General features: G+C 39.5%; 2 protein-coding genes across 3 annotated transcripts; both read left to right on the top strand.

The window, feature by feature from the left end:
- Positions 1 to 787: 787 nt before the first annotated feature.
- On the top strand, positions 788 to 7,005 carry phyh (phytanoyl-CoA 2-hydroxylase). Its single transcript, XM_003455696.5, has 9 exons — positions 788 to 948; positions 1,638 to 1,693; positions 1,919 to 2,029; positions 3,547 to 3,715; positions 4,028 to 4,109; positions 4,551 to 4,732; positions 4,823 to 4,972; positions 5,160 to 5,294; positions 6,533 to 7,005. The coding sequence occupies exons 1-9, from the start codon at positions 883 to 885 to the stop codon at positions 6,584 to 6,586; spliced, it is 1,005 nt and encodes a 334-aa protein (XP_003455744.1). The 5' UTR covers positions 788 to 882; the 3' UTR covers positions 6,587 to 7,005.
- A 7,157-nt stretch (positions 7,006 to 14,162) lies between these two features.
- ucmaa (upper zone of growth plate and cartilage matrix associated a) lies at positions 14,163 to 22,080 on the top strand. 2 transcript variants are annotated; one of them, XR_003214390.1, is made up of 6 exons: positions 14,163 to 14,349; positions 15,682 to 15,741; positions 15,825 to 15,917; positions 18,559 to 18,657; positions 21,558 to 21,714; positions 21,939 to 22,080. XR_003214390.1 is itself a non-coding variant. In XM_003455697.5 (5 exons), exons 1-5 carry the CDS (start codon positions 14,292 to 14,294, stop codon positions 21,644 to 21,646), a joined length of 399 nt encoding a protein of 132 aa, XP_003455745.1. In that variant the 5' UTR covers positions 14,163 to 14,291; the 3' UTR covers positions 21,647 to 22,080. The 2 variants fall into 2 exon arrangements, 1 of the variants encoding a protein (XP_003455745.1); XM_003455697.5 differs by having other exon boundaries at positions 21,558 to 22,080.
- Positions 22,081 to 22,205: the final 125 nt, after the last annotated feature.

The raw sequence follows: 22,205 nt of genomic DNA, 5'->3' as shown, positions 1-22,205 counted from the left end.
ACGCATACACCAAAGACTATACATAAATACATACTGCATTTTATACATACTATTTTGTATGCCTTTTTGTTTGTTAGCTTGTAGGTAAAACTAGAAGTTAAGTTTGAATGACATCAGAGTATAGTTTGTCAAAGCTGGGAAATGCATAAAAAAAAGAAACAGTTGGAGGCTTTGTTAGCATACCGTTCCTTTTCGTTTGTTAATCATCACTACAACAATGCAACACTGTCCATTTCAGTCTTGAAATGAGTAGATCAATTATTGAATCGATTCAAATTCTATTACAAAATAGCATGTGTTTGTTGAAGATGCCAAAAATGATGAAATGATGAAACGCTCAAGTTTTCAACAGCTTTAAAATTAGAGCATAAATTATAAAGATGATGGGAATAATTATTGTTGTGTGGTGCTCCCTGCTGGATAAAACTTTAATTACTAGTGATGCTGGAAATCCTTATGTAATCCCGTTGTTTGCAATAAATAACGTTCACTAACAGTTGAAAAGGTTTGCTAAAACAAGAAAAATGCTTGAACTCTACAATAGAGTTTTCATTTTTCTTTTTTTTTTCTGCTATTTTTAAAGGATCAGTTCATCTAATCACAGGAGGGGAACTATCATTTCCCTTACAAGTCACTGAAGTATTTTTGATTTTATCAAACTTGTCACGGTGTTGTGATAATAACTGGGCAGTGTTTTAACGGATCCATAAATGACTGTATTCCTGTAGGTGTTTTGCATAACAGCACATTCACAGACTGTGCGTGAGTGCGTGTCATCACGTTAGCCTTTGCCCTAGTCAGCAGAGGTACGTAAAATACAACAACCCAGTTCTCCACTACTTGAGTTTACGGAGGACACGAAGCACTTGTACTTGACAGAAAATGTCTCGTCCTGCGGAGAGACTCCGAGTCATTATCAACCATCTTGACAGACCTTCTGCAGGGATTGTATCTTTTTTATTCATCTTTGCGATAAATCGGGCGCGAGGCTCTTAGCCTATAGCAAAGCAGTGAGCGCCCGATCACACTGATACTCTGCTACCGGGATCCAGTGGTGGACTGCAGGCCTCCCGGAGAATACTGACATAAGGACAGGACAGGACTTGAATGCCTATAACTATTCTTGCACTATTAACACCGCTAGTTATTTTTGAGCTGATGTGTTCACCGTTGTTTCTGTAGAAGTATGTTTGTTTGGATTGCATGTCATTAGCAATAAAAGTTGTAAATGCTAGCTAGCTGGAGGCATTTATAACTGTTTCTTAGGGCTCGGAAACTACTCTTATTGGATTATTTTCTATATCAACCTTTTAAATAACAAGTGAACAAGTGTATCTGTTAGGTCTATCTGTAGATAGGTCAACTTAAAGATAAGCTATTTACTAATTTATATATGTGATTTGTTTTAAAAAAGTGTTGTCGGTTTCCCTGGTTTTAATATGCAGCACCAATGCAGATTTTCACATAAAAGACATTTTCACATATTTTGGCAGAAAGGCAGAATGTTACACTGTAAAATCTTGGAAATGATCTAAAATCTATAAATAATAATCTAAAATCTATAAATGATAATCGATTATAGCAGACATTTTTCCCCTTGTTTTGCTTTTTTTAAATCCTTGACTGATTTGCTGAAGAGAGCTGCACACACGTCTGCTCAAACCGTCAGCTACGGTCACCCACAGAGACTGAGGTAAGGACACACCTAAACTCCGCCTCGGGCTAAAGGTTTTTATGCACTCAGCAATCATTCGTGTTTATCGTTCACCTTTCCCACAGTTTCTTCTTTTGATCAGGTCCACAGTGTCCTACTTTTCTGCTCTCCATGTGTAATAGCAAGTGGTAATGACAGTGCTATTGGCTCAAAAGGCAAGGCAAGCTTTTTTATTTTATTTTTTTTTATTTTTCAATTTGGCAGGTATACTTTGGATAATGACCTGCTGACCCCGGAACAGCGGCTCTTCTATGAGGAAAATGGCTTCCTTCTCATCAGAAATCTGGTGTCCAAGCAGGACATCGACAGGTTCAGGTAACATCAGACACTTGGCAATAAATAATAAATTAAATAAGTACTTTAAAAAAAAAAAAAAAAAAAGCACAAACACATAAAATAAATATTTTACTTGAATAGGTTACAGTTCAAAATATTCATTTTTTATTTTATGCCAGCCTTTGGCGGATCCCCAATCATTTTAATCAGTTTTAGCTTTCATCCCCTTTGAGCTAGCTTTCTTCTGATTGGCTCGCAGCAGCTCAGGCAGTGAGCACAGAACGAAGACAGGGATATCTGATCTTTCATAGCCAAAAGCAGGAAATTTACAGCAGTCCAAAGTCTGATCGTTTTATCTCTTGGAGATTATTCATACATGCACTGTACTCAGTATGTGAAAGTTTGGCGATAGGAAAATCTACACAATCTACCTTTTTAATCAGAGTGTAGAATCAAGTCAGTTAAACTTATGGGATATTGATCTGGTCAGTTAATTAACAGAGGGGTTGTTATTCCATTTCAGCTGTTTTGGTGTTAATGAAATTAACAACAGGTGTACTAGAGGAGCAACAGTGAGACAACCCCCAAAACAGGCACGGTTTTACAGGTGGAGGACACTGATTTTTTTCCTGCTCATCTGACTGTTTTTATTACAGTAGTAGCATGAGGGGAGACCCTACAGATCTTGCATAGGTAGTTTAACTCCTCCAAGATGGAACATCAATACGTGCCATTGCCTGACGTTTTGCAGTCCAGTACAGTCTCAAGAGCATGGTAGAGATTTCAACAGACAGACAATTACTCTAAAAGAGCTGGACAGGGCTGTAGAAGGTCCTTAACCCATCAGCAGAACCAGTATCTGCTCATTGTCTGCAAGGAAGAACAGGGTGAGCACTGCCAGAGCCACAAAATGACCTCCAGCAGGATACTGGTGTGAATGTCTCTGACTAAAGCATCAGAAATGTGACTTTATGAAGGTGGCCCAATGTCCTCTAGTGGACCCTGCACTCACTGCTCGTCATCGTGGAGATTGATTGGCATTTGTCATAAAATACCAGAATTGCCAGGTCCACCACTGGCACCCTGTGTTTTTCACAGAGAGCAGGTTCACTCTGAGCACATGTGACAGACGTGAAAGGCTCTGGCGAAGCCATGAAGAACATTAGGCTGCCTGTAACATTGTTTAGCATGAGTGGTTTGGTGGTGGGTCAGTAATAGTCTTGGGAGGCAAATCCATGAAGGGACACAGACCTACAGGCTTGGCAACAGCATCCTTGAAATCCTTGGACTCAGTCTCAGACCCTACGTTGGTGCAGCAAGTCCTGGGTTTGTCCTGGTGAATGACAGTGCACAGCTTCATGTGGTGAGAATGTGCAGTCAGTTCCTGGAGGATGTAGTAGTTGATTTCATTGACTGACCCCCATACTCACCTTACCTAAACCCAGTAGAGCACCTGTGGGACATTATGTTTCCGTCCTGACTGTTTGGTGTGTGTGTGTGTGTGTGTGTGTGTGTGTGTGTGTGTGTGTGTGTGTGTGTTTTGGTGCCTCCTTCAGGAGGGAGTTTGAACGGATCTGTCGACAGGAAATAAAGGTTCCTGGTCTGGTGGTGATGAGGGACGTGGCTATAGCAAAGTCCGAGTTTGTCCCAGATCAGAGAGCTGTCTCAAAGCTGCAGGACTTTCAGGAGGATCCTGAGCTGTTCCGGTACTGCTCTTTACCAGAGGTACTGGAACGCCACATACAAACAAAGACAACACACACAGCAGTAGGGTTTTTCGGATGGTTCTTTTTTCTGTGTTAATTGCCAAATTGATTCTGATAAAAAGGATTTGGTGCCTCATAGAGGTGCTATCAGTAATCACACAGGTGATAACGCAGAAAACATTACATGGACTTAAATCATTAATCTGGAATGTCCAAATGTTTTTCACAAACAAAAAAATGAATGGGCACCGAATTTGTTTCTTTAGATAAACAATGAAATAAGTCGAGCCTGAAGACTATCAGAACAAAACTTTTTGCTTTTCTTTATCAGATCCTGAAGTACGTGGAGTGTTTCATTGGACCGAACATCATGGCAATGCACACGATGCTGATCAACAAACCTCCTGATGCAGGTATTTCAATTCTCACTAAAATGTTTGGCCGACAATGTCACAAATACTTAATACTTATTTGGATGCTGAGTACTTCTTGGGTTTACTCTTAAATTAAGTATTTGTAGGGTACCGGACTCTTTTTAAGACAAGTGTTGTGCAGATAAATAATAATCAATGTATTAACTGGAGGTGTCCCTTAGTTTTGGCTCCCTCTTGTGGGATTGATCATAATTACATCAACACTTTTGATGTGTGCTTGATTGCTATTAGCGTTTCTTTTTAGACTGTGTTAGTAATCTTCCCTCTGAATGACCAGTTCTTTATTTATCTGAAGCATCAAATACATTTCTTAAGCTCAAACATAACATAGAGTATCTTTAAGGTGTGAATTGTGAGAAGACATTAAAAATAAAAACTAGTTTGGTATCGTAATGTCTAACATGTCTTCTGTCGTTCCAGGTAAGAAGACGTCTCGTCACCCGATGCATCAGGATCTGCATTACTTCCCCTTTCGACCAGTCGATCGGATCGTCTGTGCATGGACGGCTATGGAGACGGTGAACAGGCAGAATGGCTGCCTGGTCGTCCTGCCAGGATCACACAAAGGCACGCTGCAGGAACATGACTATCCTGAGTGGGAGGTACACACAACACTGTAAAAGTTACAGTCATGCCTGCTAGGATGTACACACACACACGCAGAGTGTTTAAATAATTGCACGTGTCCTCAGGGTGGGGTGAACAAGATGTACCATGGAGTCCGAGACTATGACCCGGAGCACCCCAGGGTGCACCTAGAAATGGAAAAGGGTGACACAGTCTTCTTCCACCCACTGCTCATCCACGGCTCTGGCATGAACCAGACACAGGGCTTCCGCAAGGTACTGCATTACCCAGAGTCCACCTGGGATCCTGATATTTTCTAATGCAAACTAGCTCCACACAACCACATGATTATTTGTAGTATTTCTTTTTGCATATGAATAATGAGGTGTGATATCTGTGTGTGTGTGTGTGTGTGTGTGTGTGTGTGTGTGTGTGTGTGTGTGTGTGTGTGTGTGTTCACAGGCAATCTCTTGCCACTATGCCAGCGGTGATTGCTATTACATTGACGTGAAAGGAACCACACAGGAAAACATAGAGAAAGAGGTGAAAGAGATCGTAGCGAGGAAGTACGCTGTTGGTGATGAAGTCACTTTCAAGGTCAGACACGTACATCCAAGCTTCATTTATCTTATTTTAACATTATTGCTTTTTGATTAAAGGGAGCCTATTGTGCTTTTCCTAATATTTCTAATCACATAAATATGTTTACAATTGATTTATCACTAGCTACAAGCACTGATAGCTCACAATTGACATGCCTTCATTCCCATGTGAAGGACTTTGTAACAGCTTTTTGTCTTAAAAAGTGCTATATAAATAAATTTTACTTACTTACTTACTTACAAACCCAGAAAGTGTACACGTTAAAGGTCTGGGCAATGAAAGAGGGAGTGATAACAAAGTTAAACCATAACAAGGAACTGGAAACAAAGTCAGACACAGGCTGTCAATTTAATGTGTTGCCCAGGGTAGGAAGCAAGTGCTGTGGTCATGTAGTCCATGCAAGGCTCCTTCAAAACAAAGTCTTTGGAAATCAATGTTTCACATTTGTAATCAGCCTTTTTGTAGTCTGCCACATATCATCAGTGTTTGTACATATGCTTGTAATGATCGCCTGAGCTTTATACAAACGTCTTAACTTTTTTATAAATAGATTAAAATCATTAAGTTAACATTACAGTGGCATCGTTAAGTAACAACATCCCTAGTCTATGTCTCATTATTGTTTACAAGCCCCCGTTATAAGATCCTGTCATGGGCTACATTTACCTCGAGGTCAGCCTCTGCTAGGCAGCAACCATGTGTGTCAGGAAGCCTGCAACCTGGCGTGTCATTATATATATATCTAAAACAGAAACGCAGCAAGATACTCAGTTAATGCATCTTTAGAATGAAGTGTGGTTTGGTGGATGTAATTGCCCTAAACGAGAAAACAACCTGAGAATAAAGACTGGGTAGAAACTTTCCTGCTAAAATTGAATTAAAGTCACATTCTTCCCATTATATGAACAAAGCTCCTGACAGACATTTCAGGAAGTTGGCAACAGAGTCAGACAGAATACAACACACTGGTTTCACTGTATTTAACACAAAGATAAAAAACATCAAACCTGGCTTACATGTAACCACCATCTGCTAAACCTTTCAAACAAAAATAAGATTACTATCATTATGAGCTAGCTCGTAATGAGCAGCTGATGTCTGATGGAAAGCTTAAGGAATTTCTGTTCCTGTAAACTCCAAAATTTCCCATTAAGAATAACATGAAAACAGAGGAAAATAAAACGGGTTTGTTTTTGTGGCTAACCTTTCCTTCAAATCCGTCTCTCTCACAGGACACCTGGGTGATTCGGGGTCGTCTGGTGCAGGGAGAGAGGATTTCAATGTGAAGACGCTGCTGCGGGGTGATGAAACTGAGCTGAAACTTCACCATCTCAGCACTGCGGCTGAATGACAAGCAACAGGCTTTGGATCACTGAAGCAAAGTTTTCGTGTTTTTCTGCTGAGGGCTCTGCAAGGGCTTCAAACCACTCTTATCTAATTTATGCTAAAACTGTCACTAATTTTCTTTCACCAGAATGCACTGGATTAGTCTGCATATAATTCAACATTTAACAGTGTTTTACTGCACAGAGATCCTTCTAAAATCCATCTGTAAAGTTGTTTAGCCAAGTAGAGAAAAGAGAAGACATTAATTACACAAATGGGAGTTTTAAATAATAATAGATTTTTGCATGTTGATAACGAAAACCGAGTGTGTTACGAGTGACAGACAGTGAAGTTAAAAGAGGGATAAAGTGGAAAGAAAGAGTAATGAAAGTGTTTAAGTGATGTTGCACTTGTGAATTGACACTAACAGAGGCCTTAATCTCAGGGCATTCTGCCTTGTAAATTAATGAGAATGTTTATTTTTGCATCTTTAATGTCATTTTGAATCTTTCAACTGGAGTTTTTGATCTTCATGTAATAAATGTAATGTATTTTGCTAATATTAGCAATAAAACTCAGAATTGACTGCTATATAAACAGACTGTGGTTGGTTTCTTGGTTACATTTTGAGTTTCAAACACAGAAAGTTTGGTGTTTGTAATAATTTAAGTGCCAGTGACTGACATTAAACCAAACGGTAATCATCCACTCACTCCTACAAAATAGAACTTTCTCTGTTGGGCGCACAAGAAACTGAACTCGAATTCAAGAGGAGAGTCATTTGAGGTGGTTTGTTTTTATCTGATAGTCCCTAATTTGTTTGCTCAGAGCAAGGCGACCAGATTCCAGCAAACCTAAATGTGGCACAGAGGGTGTGTTTGCGTGGCACAATGTGAGACATGTTTCTATTGCTGAGAGGCATTTTGCATCTGAAGAACGAATATAATTTATTTGAATACAACATTCCCAGAGCAGCGCAGTGGTGCAGTGGCTGGTAGAGTTCTCTCACAGCAAGAAGGTCCTGGATTTGACTCCAGATGTGGCTGGCTGACCGAGGCCCGTTTGTGTGGAGCTTGCAAGTTCTCCCTGTTCCTGTGTGGGTTGTCTCCTGGTACTCCCGCTTCCTCCCACAGTCCAGATAATGCTTGTTAGGTTAATTGGTGATTTTAAATTGGCTGTGGGTGTGATTGTGTCTGAATGGGTGTCTGTGTGCACTTATACTGGCAACCTGTCTAGGGCGTATCCCACCTCTTGTCTTATGATAGCTGTGATAGGCTCCAACCCACCCCTAATTAGATAAGTGCTTCTTTTTATATTCCTGTTATTGCAGTTGCTGTTTTGTCCAGCGGTGAGGCTAATTCACACTAATTTGATTGCCTGAATCTGTTTGACCTTCTAGTTACACAATATTCATAAGCAGCGAAAGACAGTGACATGACTTTAGTAAAGTCTCCACATAAAGAGAGGCGCCAAGTCTCACTAGCTTCTGGACATCCTGTGTGAAATGTGGAGGTCAAGCAATGACACTTATACCTGAAAACAGAATGGCTCCAAAACACAAGGCATCAAGGAAAAATATGTCACGGTCACCAGATTCTTACCTGCAACCTTCTGGTTGTACCTAGGAGAGTCTGATTTGCTTTGAAGATCTAACCTGCAGCATGAAGAGTTACGTATAGCCAAACAGGTCTGGTAAAGCTGCTCAAGAATCACGTGACTTTGTTGTTGAGGCCTACCTGTTGTGGAGTTAGGCAGCACACCACAAATGTGAGCATCAGCATTTGAACCTTATTTACTTGGATGAAAAGCAGTGCAAGATAATTTGTAACTGCTTGCCCTCCACTGGAAGAAAGAAAAAGGTTTTGTGAGGCCAAATCTGAAAGTTTTAACTTTTGTGAAAATGGGAGGAAAGAGAATTGTAAAACACTGATGAACTTTTCTGTTTAACATTGAATTAAATTCAAAGTGGCTGCCACTTGATGATAGTGGCATTCATATGATTGGAAAAATTAATTAGTTGTTTTTAAAAGCAGGGACCAGCTATTTCCTGGCTTCCCTGACTTGAAATCTCTAAAAAATACTCTTAGCAGTGCTGGATTGGGTGAGTCCACATGGTTTCATTTCAACAAAGTCTTTGTTCAAAAGCATGAAAGTCAGTCACATGTAGGGGAGCTGAACTCTGAGACTGTCATGGTCACTAAAAGCAAGCCTAGAAAATATATATGTGACATAAGTACATGTTGTCAGGAAAATGCAAAAGAGGACACTTAAACCATACCAGGATAAGCACTTTGCAATCATTGCATCCATGCTTACTCACAAAAAATGTGGTATATGCATATGCATATATATAACCCATATTTACACATGCAAACACATGCTGCGTATGCATCTGTAACTATGTGTTTCTTGCACAGGGGTTCTGACTTCTGGATCATTTTCTGTTTAATGTTTTCTGAGTAGGACTGCTGAGTTTCCTTCAGAGGAAATTTCAGATCACAAAGACTCCAGGGTAAAATCTGCAGAGACCAATTTAAATTGCAACTCTAAATTTAAAGAGGAACTATAATTCTCATTTCAAACTACATGTTCATTCTTCGACCCTGTTGCAGTACACTCACATGTTTCACAGCCAAATTCATGTACCTGAGGCGAGGATATTAGAGATATTTGTTTTTGTTGACATCATACAGAGCCAATAAATAGGAAAAAGGAACATTAAGCAGTGTGAACTCTGAGCTTTTTATTTGGCCTTGTTTTGTATATCCACAATTCCCAAAAACAATGCAACGACTTGTGGATCTCATAAATCCATATTTTATTCACAGTAGTACACAAAAAATATATTAAATATTTAAAATGAGACAGTCATGATGGGTAAAAGGAACATTTTAGAGAGGCAGAGTTTCTGTTTCTGTTTATACAGCGCCAAATCACAACAACAGTCACTTCAGTCAGCTTTATATTGTAACGTAAAGGACCTACAATAATATAGAGAAAACCTTAGCACCAAGTAATAACCAATGGGGTTATTACTTGGTGAGAGTGGGGAGGGAAACAGTAGATCATGGGAATCCCCCAACAGGTTAAGCCATAACTAAGAGAGGAGTCAGGGCCACCTGATCCAGCTCTACCCAACGGTAAGTTTTTACCAGTTTTAAGCCTAATTTTTAAAGTAAAGAGGGTGTTCGTCTCCTGAATCTAAACTAAGAGCTGGTTCCACGGAAGAAGGGCTTGAAAGATTCTGCCTCCCATTCTACTTTTCAGTAGTCTCAGTAGCCTGGCTTACTACAAGTAAGCCAGCAGTATGAGAGCAAAGTGCTCTATTTGCGTGATACGCTACTATGAGGTCTGTACGAAAAGAAGGGGCATGATTATTTAAGACCTTGTATGTGACGAGCAGGACTTTAAATTTGCTTCTGGGTTTAACAGGGAGCCAATGAAGAGAAGCCAATAAAAGAGAAATATACTCTCTCTTTCTAGTGTCAGTACTCTTTCTGCAGCATTTTGGATCAGATGAAACCTTTTCAGGAAGTTTTTAGGACATCCTGATAATAATGAATTACAGTAGTCCACCCTAGAAGTAATAAACACATGAACAAATGTTTCTGTTTCTTTACTCCAAGACGGGATGTTTCTAGTTTTATAGATACTACACAAATGGAAGAAAGCAGTCCTACATATTTGTTTAATTTGCACATTGAAGGACATATTCTGGTCAAAAACAACTCAAAGATTCCTCACAGTGTTACTAGAGAACCTAATTTTCCAGGTCTTTATGTCTTTAAGACATTCCTGCAGTTTAAGAGCAGAGGTAACCCCAAGGTACTATTCAACACCATTAGTGATATTGTTGCTCCTGCTCCACCTGCTGTCCCAATTTCATCAAATGAAGATTGTGAAAAATTTCTTTCTTTCTTCGTTGAAAAAGTCAGTAATGTGAGGAACAATATCTCTCCTTCTGTGTCTCTCTTGTCTGCTCCAACTCAAGCTAGGCCTGTAATTTTAGAAAGACTTTTACCTGTGTCCTTACCAGAGCTGGTCAAATTAGTTAATTCGATGAAAGAATCCTCCTGCTTTCTTGATATTTTATCTGGATCTTTGTTTAAAAATGTCTTTCAGTCTATTGGTCCCCGTGTGCTCACAATTATCAATACCTCACTGGTTTCTGGTCAGGTCCCTGTTTATTGTAAGAATGCTGTTATTCACCCACTGTTAAAAAAACCTAAGCTTGATGGTTCTCTTCTCAGTAGCTACAGACCGATTTCAAAATTACCGTTCATTGCTAAGATTTTAGAAAAGGTTGTGGCTAAGCAGCTTATAGCTGTTCTAGATGAATACAGCATTCTGGATAAATTCCAATCTGGCTTTCATAGAGCTCACTCTACTGAAACTACACTTCTTAGAGTCTCCAACGACATTTTGATGAGATGTGATGCAGGAGAATGCTCCGTTCTGTTGATGTTGGGCCTGACCTCCGCCTTTGATACTGTGGACCATCATATTCTTCTAGATAGGCTGAGACACTGGGTGGGTATATCAGGGGCTGCTTTGGACTGGTTTGAATCCTATTTGCATGAACGATCCTTTTCTGTGGCTACCTCTAAGTAAAGTTCCTCTTCTACTTTTCTTGCCTATGGTGTGCCACAAGGTTCAGTTTTGGGGCCTTTATTGTTCTTGCTGTATTTACTTCCTCTTCAACACTTATTGAGCACTTATAAGCATATTTCGTATCACTGCTATGCAGATGATAATCAGTTATATATCTCCTTTAAGCCCCAAGATGTTTCCAAGCTACAGATTTTGCATAAGTGCATAGACTCCATTAGAGGTTGGATGCCTGGAAACTTTCTTCAACTAAATGAGGAGAAGACTGAAGTCCTTGTTTGTGCTCCTAAAAATTTTGTACCTAGTGTTATGGAAAACTTGGGTCCATTTGCTACATTTGCCAAACCGTCTATCAGGAACCTTGGTGTTACTATTGACTCAGCTCTGACTTTGGATGCTCATGTAAAATCTCTGGTTCGCTCCTGTTTTTATCACTTGAGAAACATTGCTAAGCTGAGTCCCATTGTATCGCACTCCGAATTAGAAATTGTCATTCATGCATTTGTTTCATCTCGTCTGGATTATTGTAATTCTTTGTTTACTTGTTTATGTAAAGCCTCTTTGGAGCATCTGCAAGTTGTTCAGAATGCTGCTGCAAAGCTTCTGACGAAGTCCTCCAAGTATTCCCATGTCACACCCCTGCTGATTCAGCTGCACTGGCTCCCCGTTAAATTCAGAATCCACTTTAAGCTTTTGACCTTGACTTTCAGGGCTCTGCATGGACAAGCACCAACATATATAAGTGAATTTTTACATCCATACATTCCCAGCAGGTCCCTGAGGTCATGTGATCAGGGCTTGCTGGTTGTCCAACACACGAGGCTGAAAACAAAAGGCGACAGAGCTTTTGTAACTGTGGCCCCCAGATTGTGGAACTCTCTCCCTCTGAGCCTGAGATCTGTGGACTCCGTGGTTGCTTTTAAAAAACAGATAAAAACTCATCTTTTTAAACTTGCTTTTGGTTGATTTTTATTTTTAGGTTTTAGCTTCTGTGAAGCACTTTATGATTTTTATCTTGAAAGGTGCTATATAAATAAAATTTTACTTACTTTACTTTTACTTACTTACTTTAACTAATTGGTGTGTATTATCTGGCTTCATGGATAGACAGAGTTGGGTGTCATCTGCATAGTATTGAAAATGTATGTTATCCCGTCTGATGATATTGTCTAATGGAAGCATGTATAATGTAAACAGAATTGGTCCTAACACTGAACCCTGTGGAACTCCGTAATTAACCTTAGTGTGTGAAGAGGACTCTCCATTTACATGAACAAATTGGAGTATATTAGTTATATATCATTCAAACCACTGCAGCGCATACCTACAGCATGCTCTAATCACTGTAATAAAATATTTTGGTCAGCAGTATTGTCCTAGCAGGACAAGCACAAAGATGACTCAACTATAAGAAGATCATTTATAACCTTCACTAAGGCTGTTTCTGTACTGTGATGCATTCTGAAACCTGAATGAAACTCTTGAAATAAACCATTCCTCTGCAGTACATAGAAAGAGAAAAATGCACAGTGTGTGGTTTCTTAAGACAACAGCTATAAAGGTATTTATGAGATGTTTAAAAAAAAAAAAAAAAAGTCTATTATGCTTTATTTCATATAATTTATAGAAAATTTCAGTATTTACTTTTTGCTACAAGCTCCTTAAACTGCAAACACACTTATCTGTAGGAAAAGCAGAGGCTGTATGAACTCATCCACCTAGAGAAACAAAGGGCCATTGACGTCCAGGATGAGTTTTGATGCCCACATTCACGAATGTTAGGGCTCCAATGAATCTAAAATAAGGCCTGGATTGGCCTCAGTTGTGGCTCAAAGCATGAAGTTGTTTAAGGTAAAGGATATTCCTATGGAACAAAGTGCAGTTTGTGTTTCTGGCTCCCAGTTTTATTATTTAACATCTTCCAGCAGTCACAAGAGCAGCAGTAGCTGGTTTTCTCTGGTTTTTCCTCGGGTTATGTTCCATCCCAACTCCCTCTTTGAATTAGAAACAGAAGCAGAAAGTCATCACTGCCTTGCAAAATGCATTTTGACTGTAAAACCCTAGAAAACTGTGAAGTGATGAGGACTCACTTCACACACTTTAATCAGTGGTATTAGATTTACACTGAGTCAGATGATTTTTTTTTTCCTAATGTGAAAGTAGTTGTTTGCCAAATGTACATACATTGAGCAAAAACACCAGAGGTTCTACTGATGTATGCAACAGTTTAGCATATTTTTGATTTCTGCAGCTGTGGTGCAGTTTAGCCTTCCTGCTGCCATCAACCTTGTTTCTAACCACAGCAGGCAGTTAGCTGCAGAAATTAAAAGCCCATAGTACACTGAACCTCAGACAAAGTTAGCAGTTACCAGCTCCTTCATGAGATTGAAAAATCAGTATGTGCTGCAAGCAACACAAAGTGGGCAAAACAGAAGTAGGTTTCATAATTTAATTCAGAGATTAAAAAGGATTTACCCACAAAATGCAAGGACTGAATATGCATTATGTGCAGGGCAAAAAACATTCAGGCACTTCAGAAACTTGGATTGTTGTCCATCGGGAAGGCTTGTGATTGGTTCCTGCAGGTTGACGTGTCTTAAATAACTGTCTTCAGTGAGGAGAAAGTTGCCTCCTGCAGCAGATCTGTGCTTTAATGTGCAAAAATGCCAACTATATTAAAAACCCTGTGCAAAGGGTATGAGGAGTTTAGTTCAGTTTTAAATGCAAAGGATGGTCACATCAAAAAGGATTCTGATTTTAATTTTGTATTAAAAGTAGTTTTTAATCTTGATTTCTATTCAGCTGTCCTCCTCAGTTCATCACTCCTCTTTCCCTCCTTGTTTTCTCTGTCATCTCCTCCCCTGGGGAACTGAAATTCCAGCATCTTCCCTCCCTCTGTAAAGCTTCACCTCCTCCTTTCTCCTCCCACTCTCTTCCTCCCTCCACACCTCTCTCTCATCTTCCACCATTCCCTGCTTCATCCTTCTATCCTCACTTACTTGAACTCTTTTAGGTGTGCTGTGAAGTCCAGTGGAGCTTCTGCCTTTTACCTTCAAGATGTCCTGGGCTCGAGTCTTTGTCCTGTCTGTTCTCACCACCCTCTTTGTCATTACCTGTGAGTACCTTGTCTTGGTAGGTGGGGAAAAGAGTGGGGGGAGTGGAAGAGTAACTTTTGGATTCAACATCTTCTTCAGGAGAGAAAAAACAAGAGTAGCTTTGAGGGTACAAAGCACTGATGCATTGTGTTGGGTTGACTGGGGAACAATTTCAAAATATTAAAAATATATTTTTTCATGCGTTTTTAATTTTTTTTTAATTTAATTTTTTTTTTTCCCAGTTGGGACAGGCAAGTATGTAAGGTTAAATGCTTGGGTTTGGCACCCAAGGTAAAAAAAAAAAAAAAAAAGTTGTGAGTTGTGTTGACACAGTGAGGCATGAGTGTTGGAGACCAATCACTGAAAAATGGGGTGTAGCTTAGATGATTATAATGAGAAACTAATCTAATCTGAAGCAAGCTACACTAAATTACAGCGCAGAGGAAGACATGACAAATTTGTGAAATGGAATTTTGATTCAAAATCTACATAGTTTGTTTTTTTACACTCAGTGCTGCTCAAATCTGCCTCATGTAAACACTTATACTTTTTTTATATGTCAGGTCCTTCGTTATTTTGGTGCCCCTGGCTATCCACCAGTAAGCTTTTGTTCAAGGAGTACTCACAGTGGAGGGGCTGTATTTGAAACTGTATTTAAAGATTTTCAGTTAAAGGCGTAGAGAATGAAAAGCTCTTCCACATGAAGTGAAGTGAAATTTTACATTTTATGTATATATATTATATATTTTTTTGTTATTGTTATATTTTAATTTTGGCCCCATTGGGATTAATAAGGTGACAGTTGTGGCCCATATAATCTTCCATATATTAATGAAGACTGAATTTCAAGTTTGTTTGACCTCATTTTAAAAAGACGAAACCTGAACTATAAGGAGAAGCTACATCCTTGACACTGAGATTAGAGTGTACAGCACAATATCCTGGTAATGATGTTAATATTATACACCTACACCTATTATGCACCTTTTTACTGGAATACAGTGTGTGGAGAGAAGATGTAATAACTAACAAGCCAGTCATGCAAAATGAAGAGAGAAATGTTTTATACATTTTTGTACAATTATGGTTCAGACTCACTCTCTACTACACTTGTATTTTGGGTGCAATCTATTTGTGTGAAAAAGACAAAAGACACAAAAAACAGTTGTTAAGTTAGCAATTTGGCTAAAATTAGCCCTCCCCTACCCCCAAATTTTCTATATATATTATAATTATTATATTGTGAATTCCTCTAGCCATGTTGTATACATCTGATAGTGTAAAAACCTTAAATTGGATGGAAAGACCACAGTGCACAGTTTTAATGAGATAAAATATTTTTTCACCTTTAGTTTTCAGCCTGGTGGAAGGTGCAGCAGTACGGGATGACTCAAAAGCATCAGATGCTAAAGGTATGACTTTTTATCCTTCAAGCTACTTCCATTCTTTACATTTCTCCTCATGCAGCTGTGAACTTATGACCTCTGACCTTTAGGTGCTGCACAGCAAGTTTTTATGCCCGAGTCAGACGCCTCCAACTTTTTCAAACGCCGCAACCGGCGCTCAGTCCAATACTACGAGTTCCTAGGTATGCTGCACACCATATATTTTACACATCCACTTTAAAACAAAGGCTAGCCACCAAGACGAAATTGTTTAGGGCTGTCTGCATGTTGTTTTGTAGTCATTTTGGAGGAAGAATGGCTATTTCTGAAAAGCTGAAGAATTGACTGCCTTTGCGCTGTTTGGCTGGTGTGGTCTGGGAGTGGGGAGTGTGTTGATTTATATTCAGTGCTACATGTGGTTTAGCTCTCCTCAGCCCTGCTTGAGTCGCTGATGTGGCCACACTCAATTATGGCGTGTTCGGCCTTCCATAGAAATTCTTTGTGTGGCTGTTGGCTTATTCGTTTGTGGTTGGGATCGGAGATGACACAGTTTGTTTTGGCTGCAAGCTGGGACACTTAAAGAGAGTTGTACAAACTCAGGCAGGTGTTCCATGCAGAAGCATCTTTCAAATCTGCGTCTCTCACAGACACAGACACAGACACACACACACACACACACAAACTGGAGGCTGCAGAAGGAGTCACAGGGTACTCTGGAGCAGGCTCATTCTCTAAGTTTCTTGGTACAGTAAGCCCATTCTTTCATTCCGAGCATCTGTACAATAAACATTATCCACACACCTTAAAACTAACTAAACAGAAACACACACACACACACACACACACACACACACACACACACACACACACACACACACACACATTCACTTACACAAAGGCTCTGAAACCATCAGTCCAACCCAGAAGTTTTTCTTTGTTGATTTATATGTTTTATACTGGAAAAAACTATCAGAGAAGTATGCATGTCCCTAGGCAGACCTCCAGAGACAGGCTGTTTTTCATGACACTTTTTCCCACCCATCGGAGCAGTAACAGACAAACAACCTTTTCTTGGAAAAAAGGTTGATACTGTTCCTTGCCAGGTTAGTCAATTTCAACCCTAGTCAGCTATGTGTGTAAAGGTGGATGCACAACAACCAATTACAGAGGAAAGAATTTAGTCTCTGTGCTCAAAGTTATTTAAAAGGCAAAAATTTATTGTTTTATGTATAATATTTCCAACAGATGTTGGATGACTGCTTAACCTACTATGACAAGAGCAGCTGTCTGTAGCATTCTACTATTCTTTTCCCTTTCCCCAAGTTTGCATACTACAGTCTTTTGATTGCCACATAACTTTAGCTCTGTTTGCAGAAGAAGGAGACAAAGACACTGCAGCTGCACCAGCAGCTCTGATGGCATACACATGTGGAGAAGTTGCTTTGGTCAAAATGTTATCATCAGCATACATCTGTACCATAGCTGCAAACAGCTTTGCAAACTAAATTCGCCTTCCACTTCAGCTCCCTGCATAGATTTTCTACAGGACTGATGTCTGGAGACTGGCTAGGCCACTCCTTGACCTTAATGTGCTTCTTCTTTAGCTTTGTTGTCTTAGTGGTATGTTTTTCATGCTGGAATACCCAGCCATGACCCATCTTCATTTTTCTGGCTGAGGGAAGAAGATTCTTATCCAAGATTTTACTGTACATGGCCCCATCCATTGGCACCTCAATGCAGTGTCATGTACTCTTAGCAGGAAAACCCCAAAGCATAATGTTTCCACCTCTGTGCTTGACTGTTGGGATGGTGTTTTTTAGGTCATACTAAGCATTTTCCCACTCACAGATATGGCAGGTTGAGTTAATGCCAAAGAGCTTGATATTGCTTTCATCTAACCACAGCACTTTTCCCAAAACCTTCTCTGAAAAATTTTGCCAGATGTTCACTGGCAAACTTAAGAAGGGCCTGTATCTGTACCTTCTTGAGCTGGGCGCACTGCAAGATTTCAGTCCATTATGGTGTGGTGTGTTACCAATGGTGTTTTTAGTGACTGGTCCCAACTGCCTTTAGATCTTTTGGAAGCTCCCCCATATAGTTTTACGCTGATCCACAAACTTTCTAATGATCATCTTCACCCAATGTAGGTTTTTGCATGGAGCTCCAGACCAATAGTGACTGATGGCCATTTATATTTCGTCCATCTCCAAATAATCACACAAACAGTTGTCACCTTTTTATCAAGCTTCTTGCTGATAGTCTTAGCTCATTCCAGCCTTTTGCAGGTCTATGTCCTTTGACAGCTCTTTGGTCTTGCACGTGTTGGTGGAAAAGGAATTGATTCTGTGGACAGGTGTAATTGATTGACTGATTGTGGTCTATTTGGCAAATGGGGAAGCAGCAGCCAATCGGTGTCTCTCCATTAAAATGGAACTGCAAAAAATTTAGAGTCTGTTCATTTCTTCTTAAGTGAGAAAACTTACAAATTCAGCAAGGCATCAAATATTATTATTATTTCCCCACTGCAAGTATGATTGACCTACAGGCCCTATGTATGGATTAGAAGTCATTTCTAATCCAGAAAGAGTATACCCTGTACCTGCACCTGGGATAATGTTCACACAATATTTTAGATGTTTATCCCAATTAGAAGGCAAATAATGGAATAAAATGATTTATCAGACGTGGTTAAAAAAAGAAAGGTTAGAGTAGAATCAGACCATGGAAGGAAAAACTACTAAAACAATTTTGAACATGTGAAAAAATACAACCTTCGCCTGCTTCTAGTTCTGCTGGGTGTTGACTATTTTGTGAGTAAATAACTTCTCTTCCCATCACCAACAGCTGAGCAGAGGGTGAAAATGGCAGCTGATGAGCGCAGGAGGGAGTACAATGAGGAACAAAGGAACGAATACGAGAACTATGTTGAGGAGGACAGAGATGGTAAGACCTGAATTCACCTGGTTTCTTTTAGGCAAGTTCCTATGTTCTCCGATTTAACACCATGAAACAAAAATTAAGTTATGACATCTGGCGATTCTATGACTCCTACTATTAGATACGTTCCCTCAAGTCTACATTTTGCTGAGAATGCACAACAGCACATAAAATTAGGAAATACACAGCAGGGGAAAACATTTTCCTATTATCCTATTTATAATGCTAATGAAAACAGGAAAGGAATTTTCAATTAAATGCCAAATGCTTACTTGAAGTCTTTGTTTCTGTGTGCTGAAGGTGACATCATCAAAACACCTCAAATAGAAAAAAAAAGCAAGAAAAGGACAAATAATCATGAATCATTGTCACTGACTGAACAGAAATAGTAATAGAAACATCAATCTGCTTTGAGACCCCTAATGAAGCACTAGAACAGAAAAGATATGCGATACTGCGACAGCCAACTTGAGCTCACTCTTACAGGAAACTGACAATTACTTGAATGTCAGTCACCATGAGAGGCCTCAGTCGAGACCACACTGAGGGACAAAGATTAAGTTTGGATCTTCTGGCACCCACGAGCCATTGAACCACAGCACAGTGCCTGAGACTCCACACGAAATCAAAGTGTCTATTTGTGGTTGATCCCAAGCTGACAATCTTCCCTGTGGTCGTCTGTCACTTGTGATATAGCTGCAGTCACAGTTTCTAAACTAAGAACTGCTAACCATAAAGATGGGACTGGGTTTTATTTGCAAGAGACGGTGTTTGCATGGTTTGGGTCAACAAGTTCTAAAGATAAACAAGGTCTCAACCGAATGCCAACACAGAATTCGTATTTTCATGTCTCGGTCCATTTTTATCACTTTATGCTGCATTTCACATCAAGTTGGTGAACCATAAAGAATGGAAAAAATATTGTGATACCAAACTTTGAATAACACCTGAATTACTCTGAAGTGAGCATCCACATTGATTCTTGGTTTCTACCCTTCAGCCATAAAAAGCCTGATTGTGTATTGTCCCCCATATCTTAAAAGATCTTCCAAAGCTCTGTGTTTTTTGGATGTTGGCTGCCTCTTTTTCCATTTACTGTCAAGATGATCCCACACTGCTTCATTATTGTCAAGGTCTGAGCTCTGGGAAGGCCAGTTATGATTGATTGTGTTCCACCATGTAAAATGCAGCCGCAGACCATGACTCTGCCGCAGGGTTTTAATAGTTTTGCAATTTTCATTAGTTTTTATTTTTATTTCGTTTTAACTTCAGATTTTCAATTTTATATTAGTTTTAATTAGTTTTTACCAATTGTTTGCTAGTTTAGTTTTTATTTTTTGGAAAATCCTTAGTTTCAGTTTAGTTTTGATTAGTTTCAGTTATAGTTTTAGTTGTGTTTGCAATAAAGTGTAACAAAATCCCAGTTTCATCATATCAGTCATTCTCTTCTGCTTATCCTTGGGTATGTTGCTATTCCAGCTACCATACCCTGCACCCTGGACAGGTCGCCTGTCTGTCGCAGGGCTAACACGCAGAGACAGACAACTCACGTTGCCATCTATGGGTTCTTTAAATAAATAAATAAAGGCAGATGAACAACCATTGATACCAGGCAACTATAAAATGTATATCTTGGTCCCAATGAGACTATTAACTCTTGCAGCACCGGGTGTTAAAGCAATTGACTCACACAGTTATGTAGATATCCCAGTCCTGTTGTCTCGGGATGCAATCACGCTGCCTTGCCTGGGGTTAGCTTCTGTTTCTGGGGATGAGGGTTGGGCGTGCTCCCTTACCTTCTCCAGGTAAGCTAGGTTAGCCTTCTTGTGTGAGCTTTTCAATTGCACTTTAAGGTTTGTGGGATTTTTTTCCTTTTAGAAATGTCCCTCATAATTTGTCTCTTTCCACTACAAGACACTTGCTTTATCCAAAACACAGTCAAAGTAATCCCAAATTGGAAGCTGGTGCTTTCTCCAGACTTTTCCTGACATGATTCTGCGCGTGGACGGAGCACCAACACAGACAACTCGACTGACGTACTTGCCACCTGCTGGCATAATGAGACACAGCAAGAAAAAAACCTGGAAACTAAACTTAATTTTCACCCTTGACTATTGTATGACACGCACACATCTACGAAAACTAAACGCATTTTTGCTATAAATTCAGTTAATTTTAGTTAGTTTTGTGAACACTCATTACAGTTTTAGTTAGTTTTCCTTTTTTTTGTTTTTATTTTTATTTCCGTTAACGAAAATGTTTTTTCACTTCTAGTTTTCGTTATTTCGTTAGTTTTCGTTAACGATAATAACCTTGCTCTGCCGCCATCGTCTTTTACAAATGACTGTAACATATCTCTCCTGACGACAGTTCAATTTGGTTTCATTTATATAGCACCAAATCACAGCAACAATCACCTTAAGGTGCCTTATATTATAAGTTAAAGACCCTACAACAATAGAAAGAAATGCCAACAATCAAACAACCCCGTAGGAGTAAGCACTTGGTGACAGTGGGAAGGAAAAAACCCCTTTTAACAGGAAGAACCCTCCGTCAGAGTTTGGGCTCAGAGAGGAGATCCATGTTCCGCAACAGTTGTCAGTCTAAATTCTAGACCTGTTGACTCTGATTTTTTCACTCCTGTTGTTATGTATTCCTTTCATCAGTCTCTTCCTTCCCCAACACTCATGTCTGGCAACAACGTTCCCTATTGTTTTATGGTATCAATCGCTAGTTTTAAACTTAGCATCATTTTTGATTTCGTAAACTACAGTAGAGCAGGAATACAACGTGTTTATGTATACTGTGATGTCAAAGTGGCTTGAAACATCTTTTACATACAGTTTGTTACATGCTTGCTTAATGCATTTCCTTAATTATGATTTTCTTTCTTTTTCCATCCACAGAGGTTAATGAGAGATCAAGGGAGACAAATGAGCAGTTGCGTGAGTTTCATTACGATGGTCTCTCTCCTCGCTACTACTGGTTCCACTAAGCATCCTCAATCACAGAGAGTTGGGCAAAACCAGCTCTCACTGCCACAACCTTTACCCCGTACTGAAGGTGACAGCCCGACTGTCTGAGCGCAAGTCGTTTCTGTATTTGTCCAACTTTAATCTACATCTTTTTCTCAGCCTTATTTCTGTATACAACCTAAAGAGTGCAATATATGTCTTCATTGTTAAACTGTAAAGATCAATTTTTGTATTGTTGGGCAGAAATTTTGCATGCTTTTTTTAAATTTTGGTTTTTTATATGTACATTGAAGCTATATAATGTCATTTCAGGCTGATGTGCTCTATTAGCGGCAAGGAACCAACCTTTTATACACAAGTGGTTTTGCCAGATAAGGGTTGTAGCTTAATTTTTTCCAACAAACTGTCCTTCATATCCAAGTCACAATGACAAATAAAGATGAATTTCCAATGATGTGCTTTGCCTCACACTTCCACTATCTGGTATTTTGAGTGTTAATTAAAGGGAGGGAGGCGGTTTGGAATGAAAGATGAGGTGAGCTGCAGAAATCATCAGCCTGAAATGGATCCCACATTCCA

The sequence above is a fragment of the Oreochromis niloticus genome, linkage group LG17 (assembly GCF_001858045.2).
Source record: "Oreochromis niloticus isolate F11D_XX linkage group LG17, O_niloticus_UMD_NMBU, whole genome shotgun sequence".
Lineage (NCBI taxonomy): Eukaryota > Metazoa > Chordata > Actinopteri > Cichliformes > Cichlidae > Oreochromis > Oreochromis niloticus.
Note: the sequence above shows the minus strand (reverse complement) of the source record. Positions and strands in the feature narration are given on the sequence as shown.